This window comes from Thamnophis sirtalis, unplaced genomic scaffold (assembly GCF_051295495.1).
Source record: "Thamnophis sirtalis isolate CommonGarterSnake01/CBP01778 unplaced genomic scaffold, rThaSir2_p1.2 scaffold_13, whole genome shotgun sequence".
Taxonomy (NCBI): Eukaryota; Metazoa; Chordata; class Lepidosauria; order Squamata; family Natricidae; genus Thamnophis; species Thamnophis sirtalis.
Window position 1 is genome coordinate 39,969,056 of NW_028261393.1, and position 16,474 is coordinate 39,985,529.

The following is a 16,474-nucleotide window of genomic DNA, read 5'->3' on the forward strand; positions in this document are numbered from 1 at the left end:
CCACTTTGGTGGAAAGGTTGAGTCATGCCGGCCACGTGACCACGGAGATGTCTTCGGACAGCGCTGGCTCTTCAGATTAGAAATGGAGATGAGCACCTCCTCTAGAACTTAAATGACTAGCACGCAAGTGCAGGGGAACCTTTTACCTTAAATTAAAAGTCTGTAAAGTCATCTAGGTCATGGTTATCCCAAAGGTGCTTTTTCAGGAGGCAACTGGACTTTCTTGTTTTTCCTTTGGAAGGCGTTTCGCTTCTCATCCAAGAAGCTTCTTCAGCTCTGATAGGATAGTTCAATTCCCCATTGTCCTGCCAGAGCTGAAGAAGCTTCTTGGATGAGAAATGAAACGTCTTCAAAAGGAAAAACAAGGAAGCACCTTTGGCATTACTAAATTCGTTTTTCCAATCAGGATACGATTCACTTGAGGATGATCTCAAGTTCATAATCTCCTCACTGACTGACCATTTTTTAGGATTTGTCTTATAAGGGTTAGCTACACGATGTGCAAATTTTAGCTGCCTGCTACAATTTTGTAGATATGTTTTTTTTTAATATGCAGCTTGCTGAACTTCAAAATATATATTTGTGTACATCTAGAAATGAGCACAATGTTTCATTCTTACATTAAATTATTACATTGTGCATGACTAACCTATCCTTGAGGTAATTCTATTGATTACATCTGTGGTTCTTAACCATTCCTTCACCACGGATCTCTTTTAAATGCCTTTTGGTCACGGATGCCCAAAACTCAAGATTTAAATCATAACATTTTTGTGATGACATCATGGCCCCCCAGGGGTCCATGGTCCACAGATTGAAAACCACTGGATTACATCAAGAAGTTTCCAAATACCCTAGACTTGTGTTTCAGTCAGCAGTGAAAGCATAACCTTCTTTTTCATTGTTTTTCTACTTCTTACCTATGGAGTATGGTATTGATTTGCCCAGCAGCATGTCTTTCTCTGTAACTGGTCTGTTCATAGGTTGACTGGCTTGTGAATATGGATTTCCCGTTTCCTCAAGGTAGGTTTGGTAATGAGCTGTCTTAACAGCAAGATGTCTGATGTTTGCATGGGTGAAGTTTCAGAGAAGGACAGTAACACCCAAATTTAGACTCATTCAGCCACAACATCGAGGCTGTCCTGAAATCAACCCTTGCGTGTCAGTCTGTGCACATCACAACGTTCTCGTGAGAATTAAGTGGGATGACTAGTAAGTAGGGAAGACCACAGATGCAGCTCAAAAAACTTTGGCAGAAAAACAGGTATAATAATCGTTCTTGGAAGAAGACCAGTTTTGATGAGAAATCATCTGCTAACAATTGCCTCCTTTGCTGATTTCAGTGTCTGTTTTTTTCTCATTTGCGTGTGTGTTGTTTTCTTTCTCTGCAGTGCCCTTAAAGATAGCAGATTTCCCCCAATGACGAGGGACGAACTGCCACGACTTTTCTGCTCAGTGTCTCTGCTTACTAATTTTGAAGATGTCTGTGATTATTTGGATTGGGAGGTAAGAAACCTCTAACCTTTGCCTATTTCATGCAGTGAAATTTCTCCATTCTGATAATTGAACAGCCTAGAAATTTGTCTGGAACTTGTTTGCAATTGGGGCCTGTTTTGTACTGCAGGAGTATTAAAAAGCAAGGAGGGGACTCATATGCTCTCCTTGATTCAGTGAAAATGATCTCCAGACCATGAGTGTCCCACCCTGAATTTTACCCCTCTTCATCCTGTGAAATGTGTGTTCACATTTTGATTTTACTGTTGGCTCCCCTAATTTATTACTTCATTTGTTGAAGTTACTGTCCCAATGAAAAAGATGAATTTTCAGTGGTGAATTCAGGTTCATCATTTTAGATGTCCAGAAGGAGGGGACATGAAATGGAACATTTGTATGTATTAAAAACAAAACTTTAGGCTTTAAAAAAGGAGGAAACATAAAGATTCTAGCCCAGCCTTCTCACATATATGCTATTTAATGAAATATGGGATAATCCCCTCCCCACATGAGAGATGGTGCAAGCCTGAATACAGACTTAACATTTCCCTGAAAATAAAGCTTTAAAATAAATTTAGATAGAATGAAACCAAAAAGAATCATGTAGCAATCTTTTTTATCCCTTCCATTTTCAACTTTATTTGGAGCACAGCAGCTCCCACATCTGCACTTATTATTAGAAAAAACCTTACTTGATGCTTTACAAATTTAAAATATTTACAGAGCAAGAGGAATTCCGCAAAACTGCCCTTGCCAACAAATAGTTTGCAAGGGGCATCTTAGTAATTTCAACAATAATGGGCACTTGACCATCCCAGCATGCCACTGAAATTCCAACATTCTGCCTGGATCTCCATCACATAAGCTCTAGAGCAGAGCTATGGAGGTTTACATATGCGGACATTTAACATTTCCATGCCAATCTGGTTTCAGAACAGATGGGCCTATAGGATCTGCACACATTTTTAAGTTCATAAAAGTGAGGACAGTCTCCGAGAAGGTCAGTTGAGCAAGAGTAGTTAGAATTGTAGAAGACAAGAGAAGTGTAGCCTTCACAAATCATTCCAAATGGCATGAACTTAGCTAGTTTCCCGAGTGTCCTTCATACCAAGTGTCCTCCAACCAGGGTCACTCATGATTTGCTGGAATTGGCAGAAAAGGTTGTGTCCCATCCAGTATCCTCTAGAAATCTGTGTAGGGCTAAAATTTAGCCTGCCTTACACAACGAGGTGGGAACAACATCTGTCACAGTTCCCAGACCGCACAACCATGTTGATTAGGTGGTCCAGAGCTCACTATTTTAGCATCTTGAGGTTGTGAATGGGAGCATTGGGACACTATAAGTATTAGATTTTTGTTTGTTTCTTGGCTTAAGAAAGACAGAGACTGGAACATTGGACTGTGCCACAACAGAAATAGGATCTCTCTCCTTTTTCCTCTTTTTAAACTGCTGGAGTAAAATGTACTATGGGATTTTTTTTTCCAGAGCTGGCAAATAATCACCCTCATAGCATTTTGCATGCAACTCTGAATTGGCTGCTCAGACTGAATAACTCCTCACTCGTGAACTGCCATTTGCTTGGTTTCTGAATCAGAATACATCTAAAGCTTTAGAGATTTATTCTAAATCCCAGTCTGGTTACAGAAAACGCTAAGGAACTCCTCTTGGTGTTAGCTACGTCCCGTAATATTTGATAGTTGTTGCATTGTGAATGATACAAGGCAATGTGCCGTGAAGAGTGTTGCCTTTGCAAAAATGCATGCCTGAGGTTTCCAAAAACTCACAATGTGGCTTCAGGTCCATCCACCCTAGCTATTCTCTCCTGGGATGTAGGGCTTAACTAAATACGAGAGTATAAATTTAAGTCCAGCTCTTTGTGTGTAAAATCTGGGACTTCTCCATTCCATTGCCAACTGTCTCTATGATGTATAACTCAGCAGCTGAAGATCTCTTGCAGACAGCAAAGGCCCATAGGTATTTATAGATGGCTGTGTAACAGACCCAGAAAGGAGTAGCAGCCTTTTTATATCTTTAAAAATTTTAAGGATAGTTGGCTAGATTTGTTGTTTTGATTTGTTTTGTTTAGAGCACTTGCTTTTTGGGGAACATGTTTCTCTGGATGAAATAGTCTCAATAAAGAGAGGGGAGGAGAGGATTGAATTGACTGTCCTACTGGGAACCTTGGGGTAAATCTACACGTTACTCCCAAATGCAAAAGAACAAAGGGCTCTCCTTTAGCACCCACAGAAAATATGATCTCTGAGCTTCCCCCTTTCTGCCCTACAAGCTTATTTCCCATTTTGAAACCTAAGTATGCGGGTGGGTGGGAACAAAATAAAAGGATTCTTTCTAAGGAGAAAGGGATACTAATGGACAGTGACTGGTACTTGGACATCGAGGTTGGGAACACAACAGCGACTTCATTTGGTGTATGTAGTTTTGTTGGTTTTTTTTAAAAAAAATGGAAAACCAGATCTTGCAGGTTCACAGTTGGGAGAATAATCATGTCGTTTTTTCCTCGCATTTTGTTGATTGGAAATAAAAGCTAGGTAACAACTGCGGAGAAGCTACTCCTCCTCACCCAGCAGTTCCAATTAAGATACCACCTTTGCTTAATTTTGCATTCCTTCACACCGCAACGGTGGCAAGAAAACAATGCAGAATTTAGAAGACCAATTTTTGGGGGGAGATCCTTTGATGCTCTCTGAGCATGATTGTGTGGCGCCGATATTACATAGTTGGGCAAGGAAAAATATGCAAGAAAACCACCAGGCTCAGAGAGCACCAAGGACCCCCCAATTCAACCCTGAGCTCCAAATATTCTCTTCTACTGGGACCATTTTTTTTTAGCAGTTAAAGCTGGGGAGCTGAGAGAGGAACCAAGATAAGTCATCTTCTTCTTCTCACTGCCCCAGGGGGAAGACATCATTTTCAAAGACATGGATTTTCTAAGTGGGAATTTGGGGTTTCAGTTTGACCTAGAAAGGTATTTTTAAAGAAATATTTCCCATTACCTTTATTTCATGGCTCCATAGATAAGGAGGCAGGAGGGTAGGGTTTTATTGAAATGTTGGATCCTTAAAAAGACTAATGCGTCACTGTATTTGGCCCTTACATACAGTGAGACTGCTTATATCATCCGTGTTTCTTTTAAGGGGGACTGCAGTTATGCAATGTGAATGGCAAAAAGTCATTTCAAGATGGCTAGAATATGACCTAAAGAGAGAATGTGGTTCTTCCACCTGGTATAACTGCTCATTTCCAGATCATCCCGAAAGGCCATCCACCTGGTTAGGAGACCTTACTTCTGTAGGTATGCTATTGATGATCTTGTGGGAGCTAATCCAGCAATTTGCTAACGAATGCCAAACGCTTTCCAAATTCCAAAAGTTCTCCAGAGCCCACCGTGCTCCTACGGTTGGTCGCCCTGATCTTGCTGGGGGGGAGGAGGGGATATCAAGCAGTCTTCTGCTCGGGGGAGGGGGGTGTCTCTCGGCTGGCTCCATGTGGCCTTTTCTCCCAAGAGAAGGAATTTCGAAGTGAGGGGAGGAGTGAATTGGCTGCCATTAGCTTCCACGTGGTTTTTCAAATTGCTGCCATTTTTTCACTTGTTGTTTAAGTATACTTTGCACGTTTCTCTAGCCACTTTGCCCCCGAGGGTCACCTGGGATCGTAGAGTGCAAATGAAGGCCTTCCATTTTGTCCATTCATCCTTCCATAGCATGGCTATGTGTGACTTGCTCTGCTCATCAGCTCACGCTGCCTGTGGCTTTTTTTTTTTATAAGGACCGGGGGGGGGGGGCACAAAATTCACATCTCCAGCAAAAAGTTCCCCTCCCCAATACTTGTCCCACAAACTTTGTCAGGGTGTAAATAGAGGAGGCTCATGGCAGATGGCAGGGGGGGAAAGTTGCAGTGGTCCATAGAAGATGTAATTTTGACCCAGCCTCTGTATCTAAGCACTGTTTGGTGGCCATTGCATTGCACACATTTTCCATATAGAAGAAGACCCTGAATTGAGTTACCAGAGAAACTTACATCTCCAAACACACCTGGAATCTTGGAAAACTACCCACAATCTGATTAGCCACGGTTGATAGCTACTACAGTATTTGCTTTCATTCCGTAGGTCAACTACCATATTTTTCGGAGTATAAGACGCACTAGAGTATAAGACGCACCAAGATTTTGAAGAGGCAATTTTTTTAAAAAAAAGTGTTTGCAGTCTGCAGACCTCCCAAAAATGGCCCGTTTTTTGCGAAAAAGGGTATGCATAGCCTTTAAGAGGCTTATAGAGTACTCCTGGCGGTTGGGGGGGGCAAAAATGAGCAAAAAACGGCCTGTTTTTTGCTCATGTTTGCCCTCCTCAACCCCCAGGAGCACTCTGGAAGCCTCCTAAAGCCTATACACAGCCATTTTTGCAAAGAGGACAAGGTTTCGGAAGGCCAAAAATGCTGTATTCAGTGTATAAGACGCAGCGAGATTTTCAGTCTCTTTTTTGAGGGAAAAAGGTGCGTCTTATACTCCGAAAAATACGGTATATATTTTTGAATCAGCTGCTATTTTTCTCCAGATGACTTTGTCTTAGAGAACTGGACTGTTTTCTGTAGAGCCAACACTGACCTACATTTGCATAGGGAATGGCATCCATTATGGACCCTTCTCTAACCTCTCTAACCTTTTTCCTTTTCCTGAGGGTACAAAAATGTCAATTATTTTTCCCTTCTGTCATCTTCCTGGATTAAAAAGTAGCCCTTTTTGTCACAGGCTCTGAAGCTCTTTCTCTTCTCAAGCATATGAAATGTATGTGTGCATGTATGAAAAGGCCAAAGAGAATTACTCTTTCCTTCCTTGCTTGCGTTAATAACGTGACATGTTTGGCTTAGCTGGCGAACACATACATGGATCCAACCACTCTCTGACTTTCTTCCTAATTAATTTTGCTCTAACTGATGAAGTTGCTAGGATGAGCAACAAAACATCTCAAGATTAGCAACGTTTGGTCCGATTGTCATGATTCAACCTTTAAACACCTTGGTCTGCATGATTGAGGTTTCATTGATATACATGGATTAGGTTGTTGCTTGAACATATGGGATGACAATCTAAACAAGGAATGGCGGGTTCTATTCATGTGAATTTTAGGAAGGTCCGTCCCTCCCGACCAAAAATAACAGTCCTCGACCTACAACCGTTCATTCATTTACCATCTGAAGTTACAAGGGCAGTGGGAAAAAAAGAACTTAATACCTGGTCCTCACACTTAGAATTGTTGCAGCGTCCTCACAGCCACATGATTAAAATTTGGGCACTGGGTAGCCAGAATTTATTTACAATATGTCCAAGGTCACAGGATCATCATTTGCAGCTGGCTTCCAGCAAGCAAAGTCAAAGAGGGAAGGCAGATTCACTTAATGGCCAAGGGGGAAAAGGTCATAAAATTGGGTGTGACTCCCTTAATGACTGGCTCACTCAGGGATGGAAGTTCCAGTCCCAATTGTGGTCGTAAGCCGAGAACTACCCATATTGTAAATGGGTCTGAAAATGAGAGGCGGTGGGCATTGTGAGTAAAACCATTGGCTAGAAACCAGGAGACTGGGAGATCTAGTCCTGTCTTAACTATGAAGTCAACAGTGTGGCCTTGGCTCACAGTTTTCATTCTCATTTCAAGGAAGAAGAAAATGTGGCCAGGCAGTTGCCAGGAGTCAAGATTGTCTGTAGGATCCTTGGTGCTCTCTGAGCTTGGTGGGGTTTTTTTTTTAACAGACATTTCATTACCCAACCAGGTAACATTCTCGATGATGATGATGATGCCTTGAAGACATTAGTTGTGTGATGAAACGTCTGCAAGGAAGGCACTAAGGACCCCACAGTTCAGCTCTGAGCTACAAATAGAGGCTAAAACATGAAGAATAGTTGCAGGAATTGGGTATGCCTTGTCTAGTGAAAAGGAGAACTAGGGGTGACATGACAGCAATCTTCCAATATTTGAAGGGCTGCCACAAAGAAGAGGGGGTCAAACTATTTTCCAAAGCACCAACAGGCAAGACAAGAACCAATGGATTGAAACTAATCAAGGAGAGATGCAACCTAGAACCAAGGAGAAATTTGCTTCTTGCTTTCAGAAGTTGTGGGTGCACCATCATTGGAGACTTTCAAGAAGAGACTGGACAGTCATGTCTGCAATAGTAGAGCTCCTCATCTACTAGGGGAGTTGGATTAGATTACCTCCTGGGTCTCTTCCAACTCGGTTATTCTATGTTCTGTGTTCTAAATATTCTCTTCTGTTGGTATCTAGATTGACTGGAAGGGACACACACTCAAAGTTAAAACATTGCGAAAAGGATTCTCTTGAATGTACACTTCTCGTCCTTCCGGGTGAGCTCCCTGGTGTTTTCCATTTAAGAACCACAAACATATTCTCTCATCACAAACAGCGTGGATAATTGGCTGGAGAGCTCGGAGGTGTTGACGAGTTAGTGTATAGAAAATTACATTTTATTGGGAAGCTTACAGAATCATTGGAATTTATTAGTGGTGTCAGACCTTTTAAGCACATATGACTAAAGCAAATCATACTTGACAGCTGTGGGCAAACGCTTATTTGAACACGATTTATGTGGGGGTCTGTATTGAATTTATTATTTCTTAACCCACCATTCTTAACTGAAGCCTGTAGATATGTAGAGCAGATTACAGGATGAAAAAAATCACAGCTTATCTCCTCAAGGGAGATGCAGTGTGGGATGGTTCCTAAGAAAAGAGAGAAAAGCATTTTCCCTGAAAATGTCTAAAAGGAAAAAAAAAGATGATTCCGATTTTAAATCTCATCTTTCCTTCAAATCACATAAAGCAATCAGAATGGCCCAGACAAATATAGTTTATTTTTAACATGACTTAGGAAAATAGTAAAAGATGTTGCTGGGGAGTGAGGGGGAAATTATTTTGCACATTTTTCAACTGAAAATCAAAAGCTTTCACTTAGTTTTTTTCTAACTTGGCTCTCTTCTTTTTTTTTCCTTCTTCAATCGTTTTTTATATTCTTTATATATATCCATGCGTGAATGGTATAATATCTGAGTATTATACAGTTCAATGCTCATAATCTTATTGCTTCTGAATGTTACATTTCATTTCCATTATTCGTCTTATTTATACATGCCTTTTATTATCACCTCTCATTTCTAAACCTCCTTCCTATCCTTTTGTATATCTTAACATATTAATATATAATTGCTATTATTTCACACTTTTTCTATCCCTATTTGAACTCCCCCCCATATCGCTATAATATTGAGAGATGTGTTTTTCACCTATTTTGTTATTCATATTTCCTTAATTAAATCAAAATTTCATCCTTCATTCTTCCATTTTTATTCAACATCTCCTTATACAGTTTTAGTACCCATCACAATCATTTATACATTTAAAGCACTGCTATTCATGTTCTTTCCAGTTCTTCAATCCATATAATTCTACTATTAATACACATGTTTAGCTTAATATCTATGTCTGTCTGTCTGTCTAATCTATCTCTATATCTGTCTGCCTGTCTATCTATCTCTATATCTGTTCGTTTGTCTGTCTATCTATCTTATCTATCTATCTGTCTCTATGTCTGTCTCTCTCTCTCTCCCTCTCTCTCTCTCTCTGTGTCTGTCTGTCTATCTATCTATCTATCTATCTATCTATCTATCTATCTATCTATCTATCTATCTATCTATCTCTATGTCTGTCTCTCTGTCCATCCATCCATCCATCCATCCACCTTACCTTAACTTGACTCTCTTCTGATGGATGAACTTCAACACACAGAATTTTCAACAATGCCTTTGCTGGCTTGGGAATTCTGGAAGTTGGTGCATCTAACTGGAGGGCATTCCATTTTAGAAAAGCTGCCCTAAATTTAGAGGGTGTAGTGGCTCAACGGTTAAAGACACTGAGCTTGACAGCCCAGGTTCGATACCCGAGCACTACGTGACAGAGTGAGCACCTGTTCCTGCTCCAGCTCCTGCCCACCTAGCCGTTCGAAAGCATGGACATTTGAGTAGATCAATAGGTTCCACTTTGGTGGGAAGGTAACAATGCTCTGTGATGTCATTCTAGCTCATGACTGTGAAAATGTCTTTGGACCACACTGGCTTCCTCGGCTAAGAAACAGCTCCACCCCTAGATTTGGACACAATTGGACAGGGGAAACCTTTGCCTTTCTTTTACCTGCTCTAAATTAGTTTTTTTGGGGGGGGATTGTATCCCACTTTTGTTATTTCTACAAATATTATATACTGCATTCCTGTCAAGAGAGGATGAGAGTAAGGGAAGGAGAGGACAGGGCTATCAAAAACTGTAAAATAGAAATAGAAAAGAACAAGGGCAAAAGCGTAAATCATGATATTGGGGACAACAAATGGCTCAGAGCTGATAAAATACTTTTAAAGTTGACCAGGCAGAGTTCCTTAAAAATGAGAAACTGGCTGCATGTATACGATAATACAGCTTGTGAATTCTAAATCCTTTTTCACCCACAATGAGTCTGCTATATGGGTACATCAGTAAGAACGTGATCTGGCTTAAACATGCATTTATTTAATTAATTTCAGGCTCATGGCACTGTTTTTCTTTGCAGTCTCTTAAGGCATGTTGCTCCTGTGATGCATGCATATAATTGGCTGAAGTTGGCATGAGTTGAATCTTTTTAGGATGGGAAGTAATGCTGAACAGATCCCCAGACTTGGGGTTCTTGGTTGGTTTGTTTTGACTTTTTCTTTTCTTTTTTCCTTCATGCCTCGTGTTTATCAGTTGCCAAATCCCTTCAGCAACAACACTGGGAATCTAATTGCAGAGTGCCAGAAACTGTGTTGGGAATAGTTGGTTTGAATGGTCTGGGAAGAATTTGTAAAGGGGCCATAGTTGCCCATCCCTGTTATATGAAGCTTCACAAGGAGAGATCCAACCTAGAATTAAGGAGAGATGTCTGAAGCAGTGGGACTGTTGTGGCTGGCCAGTGGAGCTGGCTGCAGATTCAGACAGTGAGGAGGCTGGGGAAGAACATGGGCCAGTCCTAGAGTCTGAGGAAGGCTCTGTCGGAGGCAGAGAGGGGGCCAGGTCCGTTCGACAGTTATCAGCTGCCTTCAGAGTCAGACATCAATGAGGCAGGCGAACAGCTGGAGCCTGTTCCCAGTGTGCGCATGTGCAGAGCTGCCAGGAGAAGGCAACAGCTAAAGAACAGGGGTCGGGTCGACTTGGGAAGAAGGCCACAGGTGGATGATGAATGACCCCTCCCAGAGGAAATAAAAGAGGAGCGAAGGGGGGGTGGAGTTTGCAGGAGACAATTAGTTCGCTTAATTGGTTCGTCACTCTCAGAGACTCCTTGCCAAGTTCTGCAGATATGGGCCTGGCAGCTCTCCAAGCCAGAGAAGGTCTGTGACTGTAAATCCTCCCTTGAAAGACTTTGCTGGCTGTGAATGAGCAGAATTCACAGTCAATTAATAAAAGGGGGTTTTGTCGGGACCAGGAATTAGCTTCAGGCTCTTGGGAAGAAGCCTCGGTCAGAAGAGGGACAGCTTGCTTCCAGAAGTTGCAGGTGCTCCATCACTGGAATTTTTAAGAAGGGATTGGTTGCCATTTTTCCAGAATGGTATAGGACAGCAATGGCGAACCTTTTTTGGCTCGCGTGCCATAAGCGAGGGGGGGGTCGTGCGTGGGCGTGCCGCACCCATAATGCAATGCACTCCCCTCCCAGCGCACATGACAGGCACTTCCTACCATTTTGCATGATTTTCCCCCTCCCCAGGCTCCAGAGGCTTTATAGGACCCTGAGGAGGGCGAAAACAGCCTCTCCCCCGCCCCCAGAGGCCTTCCAGAGGCTTTAGGAGCTTCCCTGAAACCTCCCAGAGCGCAAAAAAATGGCCCTACGAGCAAACTGGTACTTCCGGAACAGACAGGAAGGCACTACAGAGAGTGATCAATTCGGCACAAGAAACCATTGCTTGCCCTCTGACACCACTGGTTGACATCACCAGATCTCGCTGCTTTAGCAGAGTAAGAAAGCTACTCAGAGATGATTCACACGCTGGTCAGTGTCTCTTCGCACTTCTATCATCGGGCAGAAGACATCAAAGTATAGCCAGCCGAACAAATAGGTTTAAAGATAGTTTCTGTCCTTGGGCTGCCAGACTTTTAAATACAACCACAATCACTCCATGCACATGCTAGTTTTTTTTTTCTTTTTCTTTCTTTTTTCGTTTCTGCTATAATTTTGTACCAGTGAAGTTAAAACCAATTTCGTTGTATTTAAGTACAATGACAATAAAGATTATACTTATACTTCCGGTTTGCTCGTAGGGCCAGTTTAAGCCCTCCAGAGCCTTCAGGGGCTTTCCGAAGGCTTCCCTGAAGGCTCCGGAAGACGAAAAACAACCCCACAAGCAAACTGGAAGTGACCTCTGTTCCTGAACTTCCGGTTTGCCCGTAGGGCCGTTTTTTTGCACTCTGGAGGAAGCTCCTGAAGCCTCGGGGGGGGGGAGCTGTTTTCGCCCTCCCCAGACTCCTATAAAGCCTCTGGAGCCTGGGGAGGGTGAAAAATGGCCTCAAAAAAGGGCTAAAGTCAGCTGGCCAGCACATTCCCTGACAAATGGCTCCGTGTGCCACCTGCGGCACGCGTGCCATAGGTTCGCCATCCCGGGTATAGGATTTCCTGCTTGAATCGAAGGTTAGAAGGAAGACCTCCAAGATCCCTTCCAATTCTGTTGTTCTGTAATTCTCTATCATGTCTGCAGCTAATTCAAGCAGCTGCGTCTGTTTCCAAGATCATCTGGCTACAGTGAAAATCTCCCTGCAGTCGTTGTGCCTTTCTGGAAATAGACATGGCTGCTTTAATGGGTTGCATATATTGCATTCCTTTATATTCTGAAGCACCACTTTCCAATTGATTGCAAGGATCTGCACAGATCTTTCCTCTCTATTATTTTGGCAGAGGTTATTTCCATGGCTAATACTGCAGCCCTATTTTTGCTACCACCATTGGTCATCCTGATTGATGCCTGGATTATTTGCAATCTTTCCTTAAATACTTATCATACGGCTTTTTACCAAATATCCAATCCTCCCCAGGTTTCTAAGTTTATTATCAAAGTTTTCTTCTTTTGCAATCTCTTCCTCTTATATTTTATTTTACTCATATTTCAGACCTTCACTTACCCCACTGTACCTTCCTTATCTAGCCAAAGATTGACTGAAACTCAAGGGAGTCCAGTCCACCGAGAGCCCAAACCGGAAGGCGCATGTGTGCGCATGCCAGAGCACCAGAAACCCAAAGACCAGCTGGCCGGTGCTCATGTACACGCCGGCCAGCTGGTCTTCGCGGGCGCCAGAGCACTGGAAAATGGCCCCAAAACAGCCAAAAGCAGGCATGCGCATCCCAGCCAGCTGGTCTTCAGGCCTCCGGTTCTCCAGCATGCGAAAAGACCAGCTGGCCGGTGTGCATCTGTGTGCTGAAAACTCGAAGACCAGCTGGCCGGTGTGTGCATGCTTACCGGTCAGCTGGTCTTTGGGTTTCTGGCGCTCCGGCACATGCACGTGTCTTCTGGTTTGGGCACTCGGTGTCAAAAAGGTTCACCATCGCTGCCCTAGTCCCTCATTTGTGAGCTAGAGCATCAGTTGCACAGGTTTTTTTGTATTCTAATTGGAAAAAAATGACAAGCCACTTTATATTACAATAGGGGGAAAATTAAGAGGCTGTAGACAGGAATAATTTTATAGTCATTAGTCTCTCCTCTTTCTCTTGCGTGCTTTCTCTCTCTCCTGCCCAGAGAGGCAAAAACATCCACAGGATTTCTTTCCATTATTCTAATAACCCTTAATATCGTTCATTTGCATGCATTTGCATATCTTTTTGAAAAGTTCATCCGGTTAATACATCTTACATAAAAATACTAATCAAAATAACAAGGTAATTAATAAGACAAGGCAAGATTTAATGGGAGCTAAATGCTGATATCTAGATCGACTCAGTTTCCCGCAAAGCAGGGAAAACGAGGAGCCACAGCCTCAGAAAGAAGAGTTGCTAAAAACAAAAACTGCAAATCCAAATTAGGTTGGATTTTTTCATATGGCCAGTAAACTCAGTCCCGCTTCAGTGCAGTAGTGTTTTGCATTGCTGTTTATTGCCAAGGGAACAGACAGATTCAGTTAAAGCAGCCCCTTAGTTATCCAAACTCCTCTTCTTGGTGAATAGAATCAGTTCAAGGAAGTTAATAGGAAGATGTAGCTGCTGTTGCTACCTTGAATGAATAAGGATGCAATACTCTACCAGGTTTCCCCGAAAATAAGACACAGTCTTATTTTCTTTTGGCCCCCAAAATAAGCGCTTGGCCTTATTTTCGGAGAGGTCTTATCATTTTTGAGGTGCAGGAAGCCCCTTTACCTTGGCCCATCCATCAGCTGATCCAGAGAGGGCCGAAGTTCTGTGTCTGTTTCTGGCCCACTCTTGCCAGCCCTAGCGTAACTGGGCCGGGCGTTCTTTTTGCGGCCGCCACTAAGAGAAGGGACACGGTAGCTAGGGCTTGCAGGAGCCGCCTTCACAAGACCGTTTTGCGTGGATGTCAGGTGCATGTGGGGCATGTTCCCTCCTTCTCTCCCCAGGAAATGGCGGGGACCGGCTGTGCGTGCGTTTAAATATTTTCGGGGAGGGCTTATTTTCAGGGGAAAGCTTGTTTTAGTGCATGCACTCAGAAGCCTGATTGGGTTTATTATCTGGGGAGGTCTTATTTTTGGGGAAACAGGGTAGATCCCAGCTTGAGTCCTGTGCAGGGTTTTCCCAGCACTTCATAAAACAATCAACGGATACAGATAGTCCCCAAATTGCAACCATTCGTTTAGTAACCATTCAAAGTTACAGCGGCATGAGAAAAAGTGACTTATGACCATTTCTCCCACTTACAACCTTTGCAGTATCCCGACAGTCACATGATCAAAATTTGGCCGCATGGCAACTGGCTCATATTTATGTCAGTTGCACCATCCCAGGGTCCTGTGATTCCTTTTTGTGACCTCCTGCCAAGCAAACTCAGTGGGGAAGCCACACTCACTTAACAACCATGTTACTCACTTAACAACTGCAGCGACTACGAATCACATCAACCACAATTACAACAAGCTCATATACAACTTGATTTCACAGCGTTCCCCAGCAAGCTGGCATCATCGGCACCCCTGCCCTTCTCAGTGATTTCTGAAAATTGGTTTTTCGTTTTCATTACACAGTTTCATTATTTGGACCTGTCAAATTTCCTGAAAACCACCTTTGATGTGACCCTTGGTTAGATGCTAGAAGAAGATCTTATTTTAACCTAATGATGTCTAATGCCTACGGCCATTTTATTTTTGGAAAGTGAAGTTTTTCTCGATAAGTCCCTTTCGTGATCAGGAAGTGAGAGAAAGAGGGGTCGAGATGAGTAAATGATGCTTTTTCCACTCCTGACTTTATTTCCACCTACAAATAAGGTGAAAATCAAAATTGTTGGTCAAATCGCAGCGGCTAAACGAAGGGAATAGTTTGTGGCAGGACACCCTTAATCTACTCTGGTAGATAATTATTGACAGGGGGGGTTAATAATTATTAGAATCTCCGCCTGCTGTTTTCACATTTTTGCGCCTTAAACATCTGTAAAGTCAGTTATCTGTAACAAGAACAGCAAAGCACTTAGTATAGGTAGTCCTCAATTTACGACCACAATTAAGCCCAAAATATCTTAACACAGTTCTTAAGTGAATTTTGCCTCATTTACAACCTTTCTTCTCACAATTGCTAAGTGAATCACTGCAAATTTAAAGTTAGTAACATGGCTGTTAAGTCTGGCTTCCCCATTGACTTTGCTTATCAGAAAGATGCGAAAGGTGATGCATGATCCAGGACCCTACAACCATCATAAATGTGAACCAGTTGCCAAGCATCTGCAATTTGGTCAATGACCATGGGGATGCTATAAGAGTCATAAGTGTGAAAAATGATCATAAATACTGTAATTTACCACTAATTTTGAACAGTCACTAAATGAATTGTTGTAAGTCTTAACAAAATATTACTAATCCACAACTGATGGCATTTCTAGAAAAGGACGAGAGCGAGCGCTTGATAGATTGATAGACAAATGATATGCAGGTTGGTATATAAGTAGGTAGATAGATGCTGTAGATCGGGAGTATCAAACTGGTGGCCAGCTCTACAAATGGGGAAAACGTCACATGGCGGCAATGTGACGTGGTGACTTTGACACCTGTGCTATAGAAGAGGAGAATTGTGAAAAGAGCTGGATTATTCCCCTCAAGTAAGTGATACTATTGTTCTTTAATAAGACTTTCCTAATCAAGAAGAGTATGCATATATAACATGGCTAAGCAAAGGGACATGGTGGCTCAGTGAGTAAGAGGGTGAGCTTGTCGATCAGAAAGATCTGCAGTTCGGCGGTTCGAATCCCTAGCGCCACATAACGGAGTGAGCTCCCGTTACTTGTCCCAGCTTCTACCAACCTAGCAGTTTGAAAGCATGTAAAAATGCAAGTAGAAAAAATTTGAACCACCTTTGGTGCGAAGGTAACAGCGTTCCGTGCACCTTTGGTGTTTAGTCATGCCGGTCACATGACCACGGAGACGTCTTCGGACAGCGCTGGCTTTTCGGCTTTGAAACAGAGATGAGCACCGCCCCCTAGAGTTGGGAACGACTAGCATATATGTGTGAGGGGAACCTTTACCATTTAAGCACATTTATTGTGTGCATAACTGGATCAACATTTCCAAAGCATATTTGTAAACCTTGATAGCTCTTGATTGTCATCATCTGTAGCTTTAAGGAGATACGTGGGAGGAATAACTTATGCTTAGAGTTCTGTATTACCAACTTTTTAACTCAAAAACACACTTTTATATCAGGTTCAAAACTACTTAGTTATACAGCCTCAGTCTCTCTTCATCCTGCACTTA

At 42.5% G+C, this 16,474-nt stretch overlaps 1 protein-coding gene across 2 annotated transcripts in view; it reads left to right on the top strand.

The window, feature by feature from the left end:
- The window catches only part of AMMECR1 (AMMECR nuclear protein 1), a 120,033-nt gene that overhangs the window by 92,609 nt on the left and 10,950 nt on the right, over positions 1-16,474 (top strand). For both annotated transcript variants that reach the window (XM_087727297.1, XM_087727298.1), the window contains exon 3: positions 1,392-1,506. In XM_087727297.1, the coding sequence (XP_087583423.1) occupies positions 1,392-1,506 (115 nt within the window). The remainder of the gene's footprint in view (positions 1-1,391; positions 1,507-16,474) is intronic.